The 21,140-nt window shown below is 51.2% G+C and overlaps 2 protein-coding genes across 3 annotated transcripts in view; both read right to left on the reverse strand.

The window, feature by feature from the left end:
• The window catches only part of CCDC186 (coiled-coil domain containing 186), an 83,068-nt gene extending 78,823 nt beyond the window's left edge, over positions 1-4,245 (reverse strand). For both annotated transcript variants that reach the window (XM_069754353.1, XM_069754352.1), the window contains exon 1: positions 4,142-4,245. The gene's annotated coding sequence lies outside the window, so the exon portion shown is untranslated. The remainder of the gene's footprint in view (positions 1-4,141) is intronic.
• LOC138666886 (uncharacterized PE-PGRS family protein PE_PGRS54-like) lies at positions 1,755-4,019 on the reverse strand. Its single transcript, XM_069755066.1, has one exon. It carries the CDS (start codon positions 4,017-4,019, stop codon positions 1,755-1,757), a length of 2,265 nt encoding a protein of 754 aa, XP_069611167.1.
• Positions 4,246-21,140: the final 16,895 nt, after the last annotated feature.

Below are 21,140 nucleotides of genomic sequence, written 5' to 3' on the forward strand. Positions count from 1 at the left end.
CCCTTACAATAAGGAGACGGGCACCTCCGTCCTCCCCCCCCCTTACAATAAGGAGACGGGCACCTCCGTCCCCCCCCCCCCTCCTTACAATAAGGAGACGGGCACCTCCGTCCTCCCCCCCCCCCCTTACAATAAGGAGACGGGCACCTCCGTCCTCCCCCCCTTACAATAAGGAGACGGGCACCTCCGTCCTCCCCCCCCCCCCCCCTTACAATAAGGAGACGGGCACCTCCGTCCTCCCCCCCTTACAATAAGGAGACGGGCACCTCCGTCCTCCCCCCCCCCCCCCTTACAATAAGGAGACGGGCACCTCCGTCCTCCCCCCCCCCCTTACAATAAGGAGACGGGCACCTCCGTCCTCCCCCCCCCCCTTACAATAAGGAGACGGGCACCTCCGTCCTCCCCCCCCCCCCTTACAATAAGGAGACGGGCACCTCCGTCCTCCCCCCCCCCTTACAATAAGGAGACGGGCACCTCCGTCCTCCCCCCCCCCCTTACAATAAGGAGACGGGCACCTCCGTCCTCCCCCCTACAATAAGGAGACGGGCACCTCCGTCCTCCCCCCTACAATAAGGAGACTGGCACCTCCGTCCTCCCCCCTACAATAAGGAGACTGGCACCTCCGTCCTCCCCCTACAATAAGGAGACGGGCACCTCCGTCCTCCCCCTACAATACGGAGACGGGCACCTCCGTCCTCCCCCCCCCCCTTACAATAAGGAGACGGGCACCTCCGTCCTCCCCCCTACAATAAGGAGACGGGCACCTCCGTCCTCCCCCCTACAATAAGGAGACGGGCACCTCCGTCCTCCCCCCTACAATAAGGAGACGGGCACCTCCGTCCTCCCCCCTACAATAAGGAGACGGGCACCTCCGTCCTCCCCCCTACAATAAGGAGACGGGCACCTCCGTCCTCCCCCCTACAATAAGGAGACGGGCACCTCCGTCCTCCCCCCCTACAATAAGGAGACGGGCACCTCTGTCCTCCCCCCCTACAATAAGGAGACGGGCACCTCCGTCCTCCCCCTACAATGAGGAGACGGGCACCTCCGTCCTCCCCCTATAATGAGACGGGCACCTCCGTCCTCCCCCTACAATAAGGAGACGGGCACCTCCGTCCTCCCCCTACAATAAGGAGACGGGCACCTCCGTCCTCCCCCTACAATAAGGAGACGGGCACCTCCGTCCTCCCCCTACAATAAGGAGACGGGCACCTCCGTCCTCCCCCTATCTTCCCCCACCAGTTGTCCTCTTTTCCCAGGACACGAGTCTGCAGCCCTCTCCCCAGAGATGACACATTACATGATCGGTCACACAGGTATGGTTACCGGCGCCCCATCCCTGAGTGTCCCAGTTTCTCTGTATCGCCGTCCCCCGGTGTCCCAGTCCCTCGGTATCTCCGTCCCCCGATGTCCCAGTCCCCCAGTCCCTTGGTATCTCCGTCCCCCGGTGTCCCAGTCCCTCGGTATCTCCGTCCCCCTATGTCCCAGTCCCCCATCCCCCGATGTCCCAGTCCCTCGGTATCTCCCTCCCCCGGTGTCCCAGTCCCCCGGTATCTCCGTCCCCCGGTGTCCCAGTTCCTCGGTATCGGAGAATCAAAAGACGTGGGCACAGCTACTTAGGTGCACGGGTAGGTTCCCAGGCCGTATACATATAGATAAATAGAACCCGGCACTCAACTTGAGTCAAACTGGTGGTATTTTATTTCGTAGTACGAAAAACGTTTCGGCCTGGTCTGGCCTTCGTCAGTTACGTACTAAGAAGAGTTTAGGAGAACCGCTGAGGAAATGCTACTGTAAGCGAGGTAAATCGCAGGGAAATCCCTTAGGAGATGTCTGTCTCCGATCAATGCCGCGGTATCTCCGTCCCCTGATGTCCCAGTCCCTCGGTATCTCCGTCCCTCGGTATCTCCGTCCCCCGATGTCCCAGCCCCTCGGTATCTCCGTCCCTCGGTATCTCCGTCCCCCGATGTCCCAGTCCCTCGGTATCTCCGTCCCTCGGTATCTCCGTCCCTCGGTATCTCCGTCCCTCGGTATCTCCGTCCCTCGGTATCTCCGTCCCTCGGTATCTCCGTCCCTCGGTATCTCCGTCCCCCGATGTCCCAGTTTCTCGGTATCTCCGTCCCCCGGTGTCCCAGCCCCTCGGTATCTCCGTCCCTCGGTGTCCCAGTCCCTCGGTATCTCCGTCCCCCTATGTCCCAGTCCCTCGGTATCTCCGTCCCTCGGTATCTCCGTCCCCCGATGTCCCAGTTTCTCGGTATCTCCGTCCCCCGGTGTCCCAGTTTCTCGGTATCTCCGTCCCCCGGTGTCCCAGCCCCTCGGTATCTCCGTCCCTCGGTGTCCCAGCCCCTCGGTATCTCCGTCCCTCGGTGTCCCAGTCCCTCGGTATCTCTGTCCCTCGGTGTCCCAGTCCCTCGGTATCTCCGTCCCCCTATGTCCCAGTCCCTCAGTATCTCCGTCCCCCTATGTCCCAGTCCCTCGGTATCTCCGTCCCCCGATGTCCCAGTCCCTCGGTATCTCCGTCCCTCGGTATCTCCGTCCCCCGATGTCCCAGTTTCTCTGTATCTCCGTTCCCCGGTGTCCCAATCCCCCGGCTCCCCATCCCCCGATGTCCCAGTCCCTCGGTATCTCCGTCCCCCGATGTCCCAGTTTCTCGGTATCTCCGTCCCCCGATGTCCCAGTTTCTCGGTATCTCCGTCCCCCGGTGTCCCAGCCCCTCGGTATCTCCGTCCCCCGATGTCCCAGTTTCTCTGTATCTCCGTTCCCCGGTGTCCCAGTCCCCCGGCTCCCCATCCCCCGATGTCCCAGCCCCTCGGTATCTCCGTCCCCCGGTGTCCCAGCCCCTCGGTATCTCCGTCCCCCGATGTCCCAGTCCCTCGGTATCTCCGTCCCCCTATGTCCCAGTCCCTCAGTATCTCCGTCCCCCTATGTCCCAGTCCCTCGGTATCTCCGTCCCCCGATGTCCCAGTCCCTCGGTATCTCCGTCCCTCGGTATCTCCGTCCCCCGATGTCCCAGTTTCTCTGTATCTCCGTTCCCCGGTGTCCCAATCCCCCGGCTCCCCATCCCCCGATATCCCAGTCCCTCGGTATCTCCGTCCCCCGATGTCCCAGTTTCTCGGTATCTCCGTCCCCCGATGTCCCAGTTTCTCGGTATCTCCGTCCCCCGATGTCCCAGTTTCTCGGTATCTCCGTCCCCCGATGTCCCAGTTTCTCGGTATCTCCGTCCCCCGGTATCTCTGTCCCTCGGTATCTCCGTCCCCCGATGTCCCAGTTTCTCGGTATCTCCGTCCCCCGATGTCCCAGTTTCTCGGTATCTCCGTCCCCCGGTATCTCTGTCCCTCGGTATCTCCGTCCCCCGATGTCCCAGCCCCTCGGTATCTCCGTCCCCCGATGTCCCAGTCCCTCGGTATCTCCGTCCCCCGATGTCCCAGTCCCTCGGTATCTCCGTCCCCCGATGTCCCAGCCCCTCGGTATCTCCGTCCCCCGATGTCCCAGCCCCTCGGTATCTCCGTCCCCCGGCTCCCCATCCCCCGATGTCCCAGTCCCTCGGTATCTCCGCCCCCCGGTGTCCCAGTCCCTCGGTATCTCCGCCCCCCGGTGTCCCAGTCCCTCGGTATCTCCGCCCCCCGGTGTCCCAGTCCCTCGGTATCTCCGCCCCCCGGTGTCCCAGTCCCTCGGTATCTCCGTCCCCCGGTGTCCCAGTTTCTCGGTATCTCCGTCCCCCGGTATCTCTGTCCCTCGGTATCTCCGTCCCCCGATGTCCCAGTTTCTCGGTATCTCCGTCCCCCGATGTCCCAGTTTCTCGGTATCTCCGTCCCCCGATGTCCCAGTTTCTCGGTATCTCCGTCCCCCGATGTCCCAGTTTCTCGGTATCTCCGTCCCCCGGTATCTCTGTCCCTCGGTATCTCCGTCCCCCGGTGTCCCAGCCCCTCGGTATCTCCGTCCCCCGATGTCCCAGTCCCTCGGTATCTCCGTCCCCCGATGTCCCAGCCCCTCGGTATCTCCGTCCCCCGGCTCCCCATCCCCCGATGTCCCAGTCCCTCGGTATCTCCGCCCCCCGGTGTCCCAGTCCCTCGGTATCTCCGCCCCCCGGTGTCCCAGTCCCTCGGTATCTCCGTCCCCCGGTGTCCCCGCACTCTCTCACCGCCGGTTCCGCGCTTCTCCTCAGCTCTGCACCATCCTCGGTTCCTCTGACTGACACATCAACAAAGATGGCGGCCGTGCAATCAAACTCTGCAACCGCTCCCACCAATCAGAGAGGAGCACCCGGCTGACGTCAGAGCGCACCTCCGGCAACACGGCAAGGTGACTGACTGTGGGAGGAGACAACCACTATTACTGAGGAGACGGGGCGGAGCCGAAAAGGTGATAGCCTAATAGGGAGGTACCGACGAGAAAGGGCGGGGAGAGGCCTAGTGGGAGGGGCTAAAGGTTTCCCATAGGCGGGGTCTGCAGTGATAGGCGCGATGCAGGTGTAGTGGGTTGAACTATAATGACGTCATGTACCATGTGATCTCCGAACCTGCCGGCGAGACATACAGTGATTGGTGGTTCCTTAGAGGTGGGCGGGTCAGTTATTGTTCGGGTTCGGACCCCCCAACACCGGGTGTTTGTCATAAACCTCACAGTGCAGCAAACACCGCTGCTGACGATCACTGGTGGCATCCTGCCGCCGGTCAGACACCCGCGGATCACACACTGGGACGGAGGTGTCACCGGGGTCAGATGGCTGCCGGTAATAGCAGGAGAGCGGAGGAGGGGCGGACTCGTCAGCTGACGACGTGTGATAATCAGTCAGGCAATCCCCTCAGCTTCTGCAGGGCTGCCGTCCAGAACCGAGGGCTCCCCGCGCCAAATAATGAAAAAAACGGCATAGCGCCCCCCTATTTTTGACACCCAGCCTTGGTAAAGCTGACAGCTGGGGGGGTAATCTCAGGCTGGTGAGGGGCCGTGGATATAGCCCCCCCCAGCCTAACAATAGCAGCTGCCCAGAAAAGGCGCATCTAGTAGACGCTCATATTCTGGCGCTGTGCCCGGCTCATGTGACCTGACAATACAAAGGTGACATCAACCCCACAAATAGGAACCCCACCTGCCACCGCTACATTATTAATAATAACAACAGTCAGGGCCGGACTGGGACTAACATTCAGCCCTGGCATATGAAGGTACACGCCCACTTGTCACATGGTGACTGTATAATATCTTTGTACACTTGTAGGTTACAAGAAGTGAGGGGAGTGTAACACGACTATAGAACATTCAATCACAGCTGTATCCAGCATTACAGCTCAGTCCTATTTATGGCTTTTAGTTGCAGAACCAAGAAAAGCCGCTACTTTACCTCCATAACTGGATCTCGTAGATAATGAAGGGATTGTGGAACCTCATTCTGACGCTCCATACACTTTGCCTACAGACACTTTTGGTTCCGCTGCGCAGCACGAGACCCGGTGACTCTGACGAGCGGTGACATCAGTAACATCACCGCTCTTCAGATATTCCGGGTCTTGCGCTGAGCTCGGCGACTGTGAAGAGCGGTATTGTTACTACCGTCACCGCTCTTCAGAGTCGCTGGGTCTCGCCAGGCCTGGGCTAGTAGTGGGGGTGTCTGATAGACACCTCTCCATTACTTACACCAGGGATTGATAGCAGCTGACATTACGCAGCTGACATCAACCCTAAAATCATTACACATACCAGAATTAAATGCTCTGGCGGCTGAGAAAAGCAGCAGAGTTAGCGCTATTCCCAGGCACCGGGTGCTAACTACAACTGTCATCATCCTTGCCTCATCTCCCTGCGAAGCATTTCTGCTGTATTTACATGCGCTGATCTCAGGCCGCTAAACGAGTGTGATCGACAATAGTGAAGTCGTTCGCTTGTTTCCCGGCCTCTTTACACCAACTGAGAAAGAATGATGAGAACCAACAGAACAATCACAATTAGATCAATCTGTCCCCATACAGTATCATGTTATCAGCAGCACATCTACAGTTTACACCATTGATGTGCTGCTGAGAACAAGGATTTCTATTCCCACATAAACAATCCAATCACTCGATCAATAGGCAGCATTTTGCTTGTTTAGTATAATGCACCCCATAGTCCTCCATATATTATAATGTGCTCCCCAGTCCTCCATATAGTATAATACACTCCTCAGTCCTCCATATAGTATAATACACTCCTCAGTCCTCCATATTATTATTATTTGTTATAGCGCCATTCATTCCATGGCGCTTTACATGTGAGGAGGGGTATACATAATAAAAACAAGTACAATAATCTTAAACAATACAAGTCATAACTGGTACAGGAGGAGAGAGGACCCTGCCCACGAAGGCTCACAATCTACAAGGGATGGGTGAGGGTACAGGAGGAGAGAGGACCCTGCCCGCGAGGGCTCACAATCTACAAGGGATGGGTGAGGATACAGGAGGAGAGAGGACCCTGCCCGCGAGGGCTCGCAATCTACAAGGGATGGGTGAGGGTACAGGAGGAGAGAGGACCCTGCCCGCGAGGGCTCACAATCTACAAGGGATGGGTGAGGATACAGGAGGAGAGAGGACCCCGCCCGCGAGGGCTCACAATCTACAAGGGATGGGTGAGGATACAGGAGGAGAGAGGACCCTGCCCGCGAGGGCTCACAATCTACAAGGGATGGGTGAGGATACAGGAGGAGAGAGGACCCTGCCCGCGAGGGCTCACAATCTACAAGGGATGGGGGAGAATACAGGAGGAGAGGACCCTGCCCGCGGAGGCTCACAATCTATAAGGGATGGGTGAGGATACAGGAGGAGAGAGGACCCTGCCCGCGAGGGCTCACAGTCTACAAGGGATGGGTGAGAATACAGGAGGAGAGAGGACCCTGCCCGCGAGGGCTCACAATCTACAAGGGATGGGTGAGGATACAGGAGGAGAGAGGACCCTGCCCGCAAGGGCTCACAATCTACAAGGGATGGGTGAGGATACAGGAGGAGAGAGGACCCTGCCCGCTGAGGCTCACAATCTATAAGGGATGGGTGAGGATACAGGAGGAGAGAGGACCCTGCCCGCGAGGGCTCACAGTCTACAAGGGATGGGTGAGAATACAGGAGGAGAGAGGACCCTGCCCGCGGAGGCTCACAATCTAGAAGGGATGGGTGAGGATACAGGACGAGAGAGGACCCTGCCCGCGGAGGCTCACAATCTACAAGGGATGGGTGAGGATACAGGAGGAGAGAGGACCCTGCCCGCGAGGGCTCACAGTCTACAAGGGATGGGTGAGAATACAGGAGGAGAGAGGACCCTGCCCGCGGAGGCTCACAATCTAGAAGGGATGGGTGAGGATACAGGACGAGAGAGGACCCTGCCCGCGGAGGCTCACAATCTATAAGGGATGGGTGAGGATACAGGAGGAGAGAGGACCCTGCCCGCGAGGGCTCACAGTCTACAAGGGATGGGTGAGAATACAGGAGGAGAGAGGACCCTGCCCGCGGAGGCTCACAATCTAGAAGGGATGGGTGAGGATACAGGACGAGAGAGGACCCTGCCCGCGGAGGCTCACAATCTACAAGGCAAGGGTGAGGATACAGGAGGAGTGAGGACCCTGCCCGCGAGGGCTCACAATCTACAAGGGATGGGTGAGGATACAGGAGGAGAGAGGACCCTGCCCGCGAGGGCTCACAGTCTACAAGGGATGGGTGAGGATACAGGAGGAGAGAGGACCCTGCCCGCGAGGGCTCACAATCTACAAGGGATGGGTGAGGATACAGTAGGTGAGGATAGATCTGGTCATGCAGCGGTTTGGTCAATCGGTGGTTACTGCAGGTTGTAGGCTTGTCGGAAGAGGTGGGTCTTCAGGTTCTTTTTGAAGGTTTCAATGGTAGGTGAGAGTCTGATGTGTTGTGGTAGATAGTTCCAGAGTAGGGGTGATGCGCGAGAGAAATCTTGTATGCGATTGTGGGAAGAGGAGATAAGAGGGGAGTAGAGAAGGAGATCTTGTGAGGATCGGAGGTTGCGTGTAGGAAAGTACCGGGAGACGAGGTCACAGATGTATGGAGGAGACAGGTTGTGGATGGCTTTGTACGTCATGGTTAGGGTTTTGTACTGGAGTCTCTGGGCAATGGGGAGCCAGTGAAGGGATTGACAGAGGGGAGAGTCCGGGAATAGCGGGGGGACAGGTGGATTAGTCGGGCAGCAGAGTTTAGAATAGATTGGAGGGGTGCAAGAATGTTAGAGGGGAGGCCACAGAGCAGGAGGTTGCAGTAGTCAAGGCGAGAGATGATGAGGGCATGGACTAGGATGTTTGCAGATTCTTGGTTGAGGAATGAACAGATTCATGAAATATTTTTGAGTTGAAGGCGGCAGGAAGTGGAAAGGGCTTGGATATGTGGTTTGAAGGAGAGATCAGTGTGAAGAAACCAGATTGTATCTTAATTACCCAGACAGCTACCTTTTTGCAAACCAATAAGAACTGACTTTTCATTTGTATATTGGCTTGTGCATTTAAGTGTTTATGTCTGGTGGGTCAAAAAGACAGACTGCCCCCTGATATACTATCTAACATACTGTGTAAGGGTACCGTCACACACTGCCATTTCGATCGCTACGATGGTACTATTCGTGACGTTCCAGCGATATCGTTACGATATCGCTGTGTCTGACACGCAGCAGCGATCAGGGATCCTGCTGAGAATCGTACGTCGTAGCAGATCGTTTAGAACTTTCTTTTGTCGCTGGATCTCCCGCTGGCATCGCTAGATCGGTGTGTGTGACACCGATCTAGCGATGCGATCTAGCGATGCGTTCGCTTGTAACCAGGGTAAACATCGGGTTACTAAGCGCAGGGCCGCGCTTAGTAACCCGATGTTTACCCTGGTTACAAGCGTAAAACTAAAAAAAAAAAAACAGCACATACTTACATTCTGGTGTCCGTCAGGTCCCTTGCCGTCTGCTTCCCGCACTCAGTGACTGCCGGCTGTAAAGTGAAAGCAGAGCACAGCGGTGACGTCACCGCTGTGCTGTACTTTCACTTTCACTTTACGGCCGGCAGTCAGTGAGTGCGGGAAGCAGACGGCAAGGGACCTGACGGACACCAGAATGTAAGTATGTGCTGTTTGTTTTTTTTTAGTTTTACGCTTGTAACCAGGGTAAACATCGGGTTACTAAGCGCGGTCCTGCACTTAGTTACCCGATGTTTACCCTGGTTACCCAGGGACCTTGGCATCGTTGGTCGCTGGAGAGCTGTCTGTGTGACAGCTCCCCAGCGACCACACTACGATTTACCTACGATCACGGCCAGGTCATATCGCTGGTCGTGATCGTAGGTAAATCGTTTAGTGTGACGGTACCCTAAGTCTGTAATAGGGACTGTACCTTGAGTGGGTTAAGCTTTGTTTATTGATGTGTGCTTATATGCTAATAGTGCTACTTAATCCCATCACCATTGTTTACCTTATCTTGATGTTGGACTGAAAGACACTGGGTAATTCTAAAAATAGCTTGCATGCCTTGGGTATAAATTGACTCAGAGATCACATCTTGGGAGACTGAAGTAAAACAGAGCTACCAGTCGGACATTCTGCAAACCACCCAACAGACAAGAGAAAGGACTGCAGCCAATTCATCATGGCACCATCACGAGGGACACTGATCTTTGATTCTATAGGATACAACCTAGGGCTTTTCGGCTCCGGTTGGAAGGACACAGATCTGATCCAGTGACCATCTCTGAACCATGGATATGTTTGGAGAAAGCCAGGGTTGGGACCCGCTGGTCGCTTGGTTCCATGGAGCTGGTCCGATAAGACAGGTGGTGACTCTCGTGTCAACTGGCTTTGGACCTTGTATGGACTCTATGGACAGTTCTTGGTCATCTCCCAATGCTTGTCGTTACCTCTTCTCTGTGTGTGCATCCACAGATGGAGTAGCGACCCTGGGAGCTCTGACATCATGTCATACTGGAAATACGTGGAGACACAGTGATCTTTTATATGCGCCCATGTACCCCTACAATTCCAGCCATGTTGGGATTGTTCTGTTTGCTATTGTGTGCTGTGGTTCAATAAAGTATTGCCACACTGGTTTACCTTAACCCTGTGTTGTTTGTTTAGTGTATTGCCCACTGGGAGATAGAGCGGGCGTTCAGTGGTATGAGGCGTGGTCCATGCAGTCTTGCTAAAGACAGCCGGGGGAGCGGACAAGAGCACCCACTGACCCCGCTTCTCCGTTACAATCAGCGTCAAGGATTACCCCGAGGCAGCGAGCTTGTGGGACTGGGGAGAGTGGGCAGCCGTGTACTGTAATGGATAGGTTCGTTGGGGAGTCGCGTGAGATGGGGGAAAGATGATGAATTCTGTTTTGTCCATGTTAAGTTTCAGAAATCTAGCGGAGAAGAAGGATGAAATAGTGGACAGACATTGAGGGATTCTGGTTAGTAGGGAGGTGATATCTGGTCCAGAGATGTAGATCTGTGTGTCGTCAGCATAGAGATGATACTGAAAGCCGTGAGATTCTATGAGCTGTCCCAGGCCAAAGGTGTAAATGGAGAAGAGCAAGGGCCCTAGGACTGAACCTTGTGGGACTCCGACAGATAGGGGGCGAGGTGAGGAGGTGGTGTGTGAGTGGGAGACGCTGAATGTCCGGTCTGTTAGGTATGGTGAGATCCAGGTTAGGGCCAAGTCTGTGATGCCAAGGGATGAGAGGGTCTGTAATAATAGGGAATGGTCCACTGTGTCAAAGGCAGCCGACAGGTCCAGGAGGAGGAGGACAGAGTAGTGTCACTTGCTCTTGGCGGTTAATAGGTCATTGGTGACCTTAGTTAGGGCAGTTTCAGTGGAGTGGTGTGACCGGAAGCCAGATTGTAAGCCGTCAAAGAGGGAGCAAGAAGAGAGATGGGAGGACAGTTCAAGGTAAACGTGTTGTTTCAGTAGTTTTGAGGCATAAGAGAGAAGTGATATACGGCGATAGCTAGATACAGAGGATGGGTCAAGAGAGGGCTTTTTGAGGATAGGTGTGATGGAGGCATGTTTAAAGCTTGAGGTGAAAACACCAGTTGTTAGTGATAGGTTGAAGAGATGGGTTAGGGTTGGGATGAAGACTGTGGTGAGGTTTGGGATGAGGTGGAATGGGAGTGGGTCAAGTGCACAGGTGGTGAGATGCGATCTTGAGAGTAGAGTGGAGAGTCGATCTTCTGTAATGGTGGAGAAGTTGGTATAATACACTCCTCAGTGTTGTGAATTCTGTGGCAGAGTTCACTCCTGTGGTCACAAGTGGTACTTCGGCTGATTCTCTCTGGGATCTTCCGTTTGTGGAGGAAAGTGGTACTGCAGCTTCTGAGTTTCCTCCCTCAGGTGATCTGGTGAGCTCGTTGGCTTCTTCTCTACTTAACTCCACCTGATGCTTTGATCTATGCTTCCTGTCAATGTTTCAGTGTTGGACTGGTTTTTTCCCTGGATCATTCCTGTGGCCTGCTGCTCTGCAAAGCTAAGTTTTGCTTATGTTATTTTGTTGCTATTTTTCTGTCCAGCTTGCTTTATTGTTTTTTCTCGCCTGCTGGAAGCTCTGAGACGCAGAGGGATGACCTCCGTACCGTTAGTCGGTGCGGAGGGTCTTTTTGTCCCCTCTGCGTGGTTATTTATAGGTTTTTGTGCTGACCGCAAAGTTATCTTCTCTATCCTCGTTCTATTCAGCTAGTCGGGCCTCACTTTGCTAAATCTGTTTCATCTCTATGTTTGTGTTTTCATCTTACTCACAGTCATTATATGTGGAGGGCTGCCTTTTCCTTTGGGGAATTTCTCTGAGGCAAGGTAGGCTTATTTTTCTATCTTCAGGAATAGCTAGTTTCTCAGGCTGTGACGAGGCGCCTAGGTTCTGGTCAGGAGCGCTCCACGGCTACCTTTAGTGTGGTTTGATAGGATCAGGGATTGCGGTCTGCAGAGTTCCCACGTCTCAGAGCTCGTTCTTTATTTTTGGGTTATTGTCAGATCACTGTATGTGCTCTGACCTCCATGTCCATTGTGATACTGAATTGGTTAACATAACAGTACAGGAAGCCAAAAGTACTAATGATTCTCAATAGAGGGAAAAAAGAAGTTCTGAGACCATTTTTTTTTCTTGGCTTTGTGTTTTGTCTTTTTTTTCCCCTAGACATTTGGGTGGTTCAGTACACAGGTGTAGCGATGGACATTAGAAGTCTGTCTTCATTTGTGGATCAGCTCTCGGCAAGAGTACAAAAGATTCAAGACACTATTGATCAGAAATCTATGTTAGAACCAAGAATTCCTATTCCTGATTTGTTTTTTGGAGATAGAACTAAGTTTTTGAGTTTCAAAAATAATTGTAAGTTATTTCTGGCCTTGAAACCTCGTTCCTCTGGTGATCCAGTTCAACAGGTTTTGATTATTATTTCTTTTTTGCGCAGCGACCCTCAGGACTGGGCATTTTCTCTTGCGCCAGGAGATCCTGCATTGAGTAATATCAATGCGTTTTTCCTGGCGCTCGGATTGCTGTACGATGAGCCTAATTCAGTGGATCAGACAGAGAAAACTTTGCTGGCTTTGTGTCAGGGTCAGGATGAGATAGAGGTATATTGTCAGAAATTTAGAAAGTGGTCCGTGCTCACTCAATGGAATGAATCTGCGCTGGCAGCTATCTTCAGAAAGGGTCTCTCTGAAGCCCTTAAGGATGTCATGGTGGGATTTCCTATGCCTGCTGGTTTGAATGAGTCTATGTCTTTGGCCATTCAGATCGGTCGACGCTTGCGTGAGCGTAAATCTGTGCACCATTTGGCGGTATTACCTGAGCTTAGACCTGAGCCTATGCAGTGCGATAGGACTTTGACCAGAGTTGAACGGCAAGAACACAGACGTCTGAATGGGCTGTGTTTCTACTGTGGTGATTCCACTCATGCTATCTCCGATTGTCCTAAGCGCACTAAGCGGTTCGCTAGGTCTGCCACCATTGGTACGGTACAGTCAAAATTTCTTCTGTCCGTTACCTTGATCTGCTCTTTGTCATCGTATTCTGTCATGGCATTTGTGGATTCAGTGTCCTATTCCATTGAGAGGAATTGATGCTACGCCTTTAGCCAAGAATAAGCCTCAATACTGGACCCAGCTGACCATGTGCATGGCTCCTGCACATCAGGAAGTTATTCGCTTTCTGGTGTTGCATAATCTGCATGATGTGGTCGTGTTGGGGTTGCCATGGCTACAAGCCCATAATCCAGTATTAGATTGGAAATCCATGTCGGTGTCCAGCTGGGGTTGTCAGGGGGTACATGGTGATGTTCCATTTCTGTCAATTTCGTCATCCACCCCTTCTGAGGTTCCAGAGTTCTTGTCTGATTACCGGGATGTATTTGATGAGCCCAAGTCCGATACCCTACCTCCGCATAGGGATTGTGATTGTGCTATCGAGTTGATTCCTGGTAGTAAATTCCCAAAAGGTCGACTGTTTAATTTATCCGTGCTTGAGCACGCCGCTATGCGCAGTTATGTGAAGGAATCCCTGGAGAAGGGGCATATTCGCCCGTCATCGTCGCCATTAGGAGCAGGGTTCTTTTTTGTAGCCAAGAAGGATGGTTCGCTGAGACCTTGTATAGATTACCGCCTTCTAAATAAGATCACGGTTAAATTTCAGTACCCCTTGCCATTGTTATCTGATCTGTTTGCTCGGATTAAGGGGGCTAGTTGGTTCACAAAGATAGATCTTCGTGGTGCGTATAATCTGGTGCGAATTAAGCAGGGCGATGAATGGAAAACTGCATTTAATACGCCCGAGGGTCATTTTGAGTATCTAGTGATGCCATTCGGACTGGCCAATGCTCCATCAGTGTTTCAGTCCTTTATGCATGACATCTTCCGAGAGTACCTGGATAAATTCCTGATTGTGTACTTGGATGACATTTTGATCTTCTCGGATGATTGGGAGTCTCATGTGAAGCAGGTCAGAACGGTTTTTCAGGTCCTGCGTGCTAATTCTTTGTTTGTGAAGGGATCAAAGTGTCTCTTTGGTGTGCAGAAGGTTTCATTTTTGGGGTTCATCTTTTCCCCTTCTACTATCGAGATGGATCCTGTTAAGGTCCAAGCCATCCATGATTGGACTCAGCCGACATCTCTGAAAAGTCTGCAAAAGTTCCTGGGCTTTGCTAATTTTTATCGTCGCTTCATCTGCAATTTTTCTAGTATTGCTAAACCATTGACCGATTTGACCAAGAAGGGTGCTGATGTGGTCAATTGGTCTTCTGCTGCTGTGGAAGCTTTTCAAGAGTTGAAGCGTCGTTTTTCTTCTGCCCCTGTGTTGTGTCAACCTGATGTTTCTCTTCCGTTCCAGGTCGAGGTTGATGCTTCTGAGATTGGAGCAGGGGCTGTTTTGTCGCAGAGAAGTTCTGATGGCTCGGTGATGAAACCATGCGCTTTCTTTTCCAGGAAGTTTTCGCCTGCTGAGCGAAATTATGATGTGGGCAACCGAGAATTGCTGGCCATGAAGTGGGCATTCGAGGAGTGGCGTCATTGGCTTGAAGGAGCTAAGCATCGCGTGGTGGTATTGACTGATCATAAGAACTTGACTTATCTCGAGTCTGCCAAGCGCTTGAATCCTAGACAAGGTCGTTGTTTTTTGCCCGTTTTGACTTTGTGATTTCGTACCTTCCTGGCTCTAAAAATGTGAAGGCGGATGCTCTGTCTAGGAGTTTTGTGCCCGACTCTCCGGGTTTATCTGAGCCAGCGGGTATCCTCAAGGAAGGAGTAATTGTGTCTGCCATCTCCCCTGATTTGCGGCGGGTGCTGCAAAAATTTCAGGCTAATAAACCTGATCGTTGCCCAGCGGAGAGACTGTTTGTCCCTGATAGGTGGACGAATAGAGTTATCTCTGAACTTCATTGTTCGGTGTTGGCTGGTCATCCTGGAATCTTTGGTACCAGAGAGTTAGTGGCTAGATCCTTTTGGTGGCCCTCTCTGTCGCGGGATGTGCGTACTTTTGTGCAGTCCTGTGGGATTTGTGCTCGGGCTAAGCCCTGCTGTTCTCGTGCCAGTGGGTTGCTTTTGCCCTTGCCGGTCCCGAAGAGGCCTTGGACACATATCTCTATGGATTTTATTTCTGACCTTCCCGTTTCTCAAAAGATGTCAGTCATTTGGGTGGTCTGTGATCACTTTTCTAAGATGGTCCATCTGGTACCCTTGTCTAAATTGCCTTCCTCCTCTGATTTTGTGCCATTGTTCTTCCAGCATGTGGTTCGTTTACATGGCATTCCAGAGAATATCGTTTCTGACAGAGGTTCCCAGTTTGTTTCGAGGTTTTGGCGAGCCTTTTGTGGTAGGATGGGCATTGACTTGTCTTTTTCCTCGGCTTTCCATCCTCAGACTAATGGCCAGACCGAGCGAACCAATCAGACCTTGGAAACATATCTGAGGTGCTTTGTTTCTGCTGATCAGGATGACTGGGTGTCCTTTTTGCCTTTGGCTGAGTTCGCCCTTAATAATCGGGCCAGCTCGGCTACCTTGGTTTCACCGTTTTTCTGTAATTCTGGGTTCCATCCTCGTTTCTCTTCTGGACAGGTTGAGTCTTCGGACTGTCCTGGTGTGGATACTGTGGTGGACAGGTTGCAGCAGATTTGGACTCAGGTAGTGGACAATTTGACCTTGTCCCAGGAGAAGGCTCAACTTTTCGCTAATCGCAGACGCCGTGTGGGTCCCCGACTTCGTGTTGGGGATCTGGTTTGGTTATCTTCTCGTCATATTCCTATGAAGGTTTCCTCTCCTAAGTTTAAACCTCGTTTTATTGGTCCGTATAGGATTTCTGAGGTTCTTAATCCTGTGTCTTTTCGTCTGACCCTTCCAGATTCTTTTTCCATACATAACGTATTCCATAGGTCATTGTTGCGGAGATACGTGGCACCTATGGTTCCATCTGTTGAGCCTCCTGCCCCGGTTTTGGTGGAGGGGGAATTGGAGTATATTGTGGAGAAGATTTTGGATTCTCGTGTTTCAAGACGGAAACTCCAGTATCTGGTTAAATGGAAGGGTTATGCTCAGGAAGATAATTCCTGGGTTTTTGCCTCTGATGTCCATGCTCCCGATCTTGTTCGTGCCTTTCATGTGGCTCATCCTGGTCGGCCTGGGGGCTCTGGTGAGGGTTCGGTGACCCCTCCTCAAGGGGGGGGGTACTGTTGTGAATTCTGTGGCAGCGTTCACTCCTGTGGTCACAAGTGGTACTTCGGCTGATTCTCTTTGGGATCTTCCGTTTGTGGAGGAAAGTGGTACTGCAGCTTCTGAGTTTCCTCCCTCAGGTGATCTGGTGAGCTCGTTGGCTTCTTCTCTACTTAACTCCACCTGATGCTTTGATCTATGCTTCCTGTCAATGTTTCAGTGTTGGACTGGTTTTTTCCCTGGATCATTCCTGTGGCCTGCTGCTCTGCAAAGCTAAGTTTTGCTTATGTTATTTTGTTGCTATTTTTCAGTCCAGCTTGCTTTATTGGTTTTTCTCGCCTGCTGGAAGCTCTGAGACGCAGAGGGACGACCTCCGTACCGTTAGTCGGTGCGGAGGGTCTTTTTGTCCCCTCTGCGTGGTTATTTATAGGTTTTTGTGCTGACCGCAAAGTTATCTTCTCTATCCTCGTTCTATTCAGCTAGTCGGGCCTCACTTTGCTAAATCTGTTTCATCTCTATGTTTGTGTTTTCATCTTAGTCACAGTCATTATATGTGGGGGGCTGCCTTTTCCTTTGGGGAATTTCTCTGAGGCAAGGTAGGCTTATTTTTCTATCTTCAGGAATAGCTAGTTTCTCAGGCTGTGACGAGGCGCCTAGGTTCTGGTCAGGAGCGCTCCACGGCTACCTTTAGTGTGGTTTGATAGGATCAGGGATTGCGGTCTGCAGAGTTCCCACGTCTCAGAGCTCGTTCTTTATTTTTGGGTTATTGTCAGATCACTGTATGTGCTCTGACCTCCATGTCCATTGTGATACTGAATTGGTTAACATAACACCTCAGTCCTCCATATATTAAAATACAAAGCAATTCCTCCATTTAATATAATACACTCCTCAGTCCTCCAAATAGTATAATACATTCCTCAGTCCTCCAAATAGTATAATACACTACTCAGTCCTCCATATAGTATAATACACTCCTCAGTCCTCCATATAGTATAATACACTCCTCATAGTCCTCCATATAGTATAATACACTTCCCATAGTCCTCCATATATTATAATGTGCACCTCAGTCCTCCATAAAGTATAATACACTCCTCAGTCCTCCATATAGTATAATACACTCCTCAGTTCTCCATGTAGTATAATACACTCCTCAGTCCTCCATATAGTATAATACACTCCTCAGTCCTCCATATAGTATAATACACTCCTCATAGTCCTTCATGTAGTATAATACACTCCTCAGTCCTCCATATAGTATAATACACTCCTCAGTCCTCCATATAGTATAATGTACTGCCACAGTCCACCAAATAGTATAATACACTTCTCATAGTGCTCCATATAGTATAATGTCCTGCCATTGTCATCCATGTAGTACAATTCACTTCCAATAGTATAATAAACCCCATAGTTCTTCATATAGTATAATGTATTCCCCATAGTCCTCAAAACAGTATAATGCAGCCCACATATAGTATAATGATGCCACCCCAGAGTATAACTCAGCCACCCCACAGAATATATTGTAGCCCCCCTGAGTATAATGTAACCCCTCTAGAGAATATAATGCAGCCCCCTCATATAGTATAATGCAGCCCCTGCATATATATGGTAGCCCCCTCAGAGCATAATGCAGCCCCCCATAGAATATAATGTAGCCCCTCCATAGAATACAATGCAGCCCTCCTCATATAGTATAATGCAGCTCCCCATAGAATATAATGTAGCACCCTCATAGAGTATGATGCAATCACCCCTCATAGAATATAATACAGCACCCCATAGAATGTAATGCAGCCCACTTCCCCACAGAATATAATACAACCCCCCATGGAATATAATGTAGCCCCCATAGAATGTAATACAGCCCCCCATAGAATGTAATACAGCACATCCCCCATAAAATGTAATACAGCCCCCCATATAATGTAATACAGCCCCCATAGAATGTAATACAGCACAGCCCCCATAGAATGTAACGCAGCCCCCCCCCAATAGAATGTAATACAGCACTGCCCCCATAGAATGTAATGCAGCCAGTCCCCATAGAATGAAATGCAGCCAGCACCATAGAATGCAATGCAGCACAGCCCCCATAGAATGTAATGCAGCCAGCCCCCATAGAATGTAATGCAGCCAGCCCTCATAGAAAGTAATGCAGCCAGCCCCATAGAATGTAATGCAGCCAGCCCCATAGAATGTAATGCAGCACAGCCCCCACAGAATGTAATGTAGCTAGCCCCCATAGATTGTAATGGAGCCAGCCCCCATAGAATGTAATGCAGCCAGCCCCATAGAATGTAATGAAGCACAGCCCCATAGAATGTAATGCAGCATAGCCCCCATAGAATGTAATGCAGCCAGCCCCCCTAAAATGTAATACAGCACAGCCTCCATAGAATGTAATGCAGCACAGCCCCCATAGAATGTAATGCAGCCAGCCCCCATAGAATGTAATAAAGCCCCCCTAGAATGTAATACAGCACAGCCCCCATAGAATGTAATGCAGCACAACCCCTCATAGAATGTAATGCAGAACAGCCCCCATAGAATGTAATAAAGCCCCCATAGAATGTAATACAGCACAGCCCCCATGGAATGTAATGCAGCCAGCCCCCATAGAATGGAATGCAGCCTGCCCCCATAGAATGTAATGCAGCCAGCCCCCATAGAATGTAATGCAGCCAGCCCCCATAGAATGTAATGCAGCCAGCCCCCATAGAATGTAATACAGCACAGCCCCCATAGAATGTAATACAGCACAGCCCCCATAGAATGTAATACAGCCCCCCCCCCCCCAAATGCCCCACAATCCAGTTATCACTCATTGATATATTAAAAAAAAAACACTCTCCTCACCTCTCCTCATGCCCCGCTCCCGGCTCCGGTCTCAGCAGCTGCAATATGCCTGGCTACACAGCAGGTACGTGATGATATGACATCATCGTGCACCCGCAGTGTCAGAGGCAGAGCGGGGAATGATGGGAGAGGGAGCAACAGCTGACGCTCTCTCCTCCATCATTGCATTCAATGTCATAGACGTCGGTATAGTTGAATGCGGGGACAGGTGATCGGGGGGGTGAGTCGGTGCTGGCAAGAGGAGTCGGCCCTGGCACCGCTGATAGCGGCAGCGGCCCACTCCTGGCACCGGCCCTTCTGGCATTTGCCAAAAGTGCCCGATGGCCAGTCCGGCCCTGATAACAGGGATTAACCGGCCATATTGGAAACTCCTACATTCAGCTGTGCTCGGTTAGCCAATACTTTTTCCCTATAAAATCTTTGCTCTATTGCCAAGTCCTTGTCAGAGTTAGCTCTTGCTGCATGACATTGGAGTGGGAGGAGGAGAGTTGGAGGAGTTTATTAGCGACTGTTGTTTGGTTTGTACGCTTGGAAATTCCCTATCTGTCCCTGTTTTGCTTTCTTCCCCGTCCCTGCACACCCTGGTGGATTACTCTGTTACAGTGCCTACAAGTAGTATTCAACCCCCTGCAGATTTAGCAGGTTTAATAAGATGCAAATAAATTAGAGCCTTCAAACAAGAGCAGGATTTATTAACAGAAGCATAAATCTTACAAACCAAAAAGTTTTGTTGCTCAGTTAAATTTTTATTAATTTTAAACATAAAAGTGTGGCTCAATTATTATTCAACCCCTAGGTTTAATATTTTGTGGAATAACCTTTGTTTGCAATTACAGCTAATAATCGTCTTTTATAAGACCTGATCAGGCCGGCACAGGTCTCTGGAGTTATCTTGGCCCACTCCTCCATACAGATCTTCTCCAAGTTATCTAGGTTCTTTGGGTGTCTCATGTGGACTTTAATCTTGAGCTCCTTCCACAAGTTTTCAATTGGGTTAAGGTCAGGAGACTGACTAGGCCACTGCAACACCTTGATTTTTTGCCTCTTGAACCAGTCCTTGGTTTTCTTGGCTGTGTGCTTTGGGTCGTTGTCTTGTTGGAAGATGAAATGACGACCCATCTTAAGATCCTTGATGGAGGAGCGGAGGTTCTTGGCCAAAATCTCCAGGTAGGCTGTGCTATCCATCTTCCCATGGATGCGGACCAGATGGCCAGGTCCCTTGGCTGAGAAACAGCCCCACAGCATGATGCTGCCACCACCATGGTTGACTGTAGGGATGGTATTCTTGGGGTCGTATGCAGTGCCATCCAGTCTCCAAACGTCACGTGTGTGGTTGGCACCAAAGATCTCGATCTTGGTCTCATCAGACCAGAGAACCTTGAACCAGTCAGTCTCAGAGTCCTCCAAGTGATCATGAGCAAACTGTAGACGAGCCTTGACATGACGCTTTGAAAGTAAAGGTACCTTACGGGCTCGTCTGGAACGGAGACCATTGCGGGGGAGTACGTTACTTATGGTACTGACTGAAACCAATGTCCCCACTGCCATGAGATCTTCCCGGAGCTCCTTCCTTGTTGTCCTTGGGTTAGCCTTGACTCTTCGGACAAGCCTGGCCTCGGCACGGGAGGAAACTTTCAAAGGCTGTCCAGGCCGTGGAAGGCTAACAGTAGTTCCATAAGCCTTCCACTTCCAGATGATGCTCCCAACAGTGGAGAGAGGTAGGCCCAACTCCTTGGAAAGGGTTTTGTACCCCTTGCCAGCCTTGTGACCCTCCATGATCTTGTCTCTGATGGCCTTGGAATGCTCCTTTGTCTTTCCCATGTTGACCATGTATGAGTGCTGTTCACAAGTTTGGGGAGGGTCTTAAATAGTCAGAAAAGGCTGGAAAAAGAGATAATTAATCCAAACATGTGAAGCTCATTGTTCTTTGTGCCTGAACTACTTCTTAATACTTTAGGGGAACCAAACAGAATTCTGGTGGGTTGAGGGGTTGAATAATAAATGACCCTCTGAAAAGACTTTTCACAATTAAAAAAAAAAATAAACAAAGAAATAACATTCTTTTTTGCTGCAGTGCATTTCACACTTCCAGGCTGATCTACAGTCCAAATGTCACAATGCCAAGTTAATTCCAAATGTGTAAGC

This window comes from Ranitomeya imitator, chromosome 2 (genome assembly GCF_032444005.1).
Source record: "Ranitomeya imitator isolate aRanImi1 chromosome 2, aRanImi1.pri, whole genome shotgun sequence".
Classification (NCBI taxonomy): domain Eukaryota; kingdom Metazoa; phylum Chordata; class Amphibia; order Anura; family Dendrobatidae; genus Ranitomeya; species Ranitomeya imitator.

Bases quoted from the DNA above. Each gene is read 5' to 3' on its own strand.
- LOC138666886 (XM_069755066.1), bottom strand. From the start codon at position 4,019: ATGGGGAGCCGGGGGACGGAGATACCGAGGGGCTGGGACATCGGGGGA.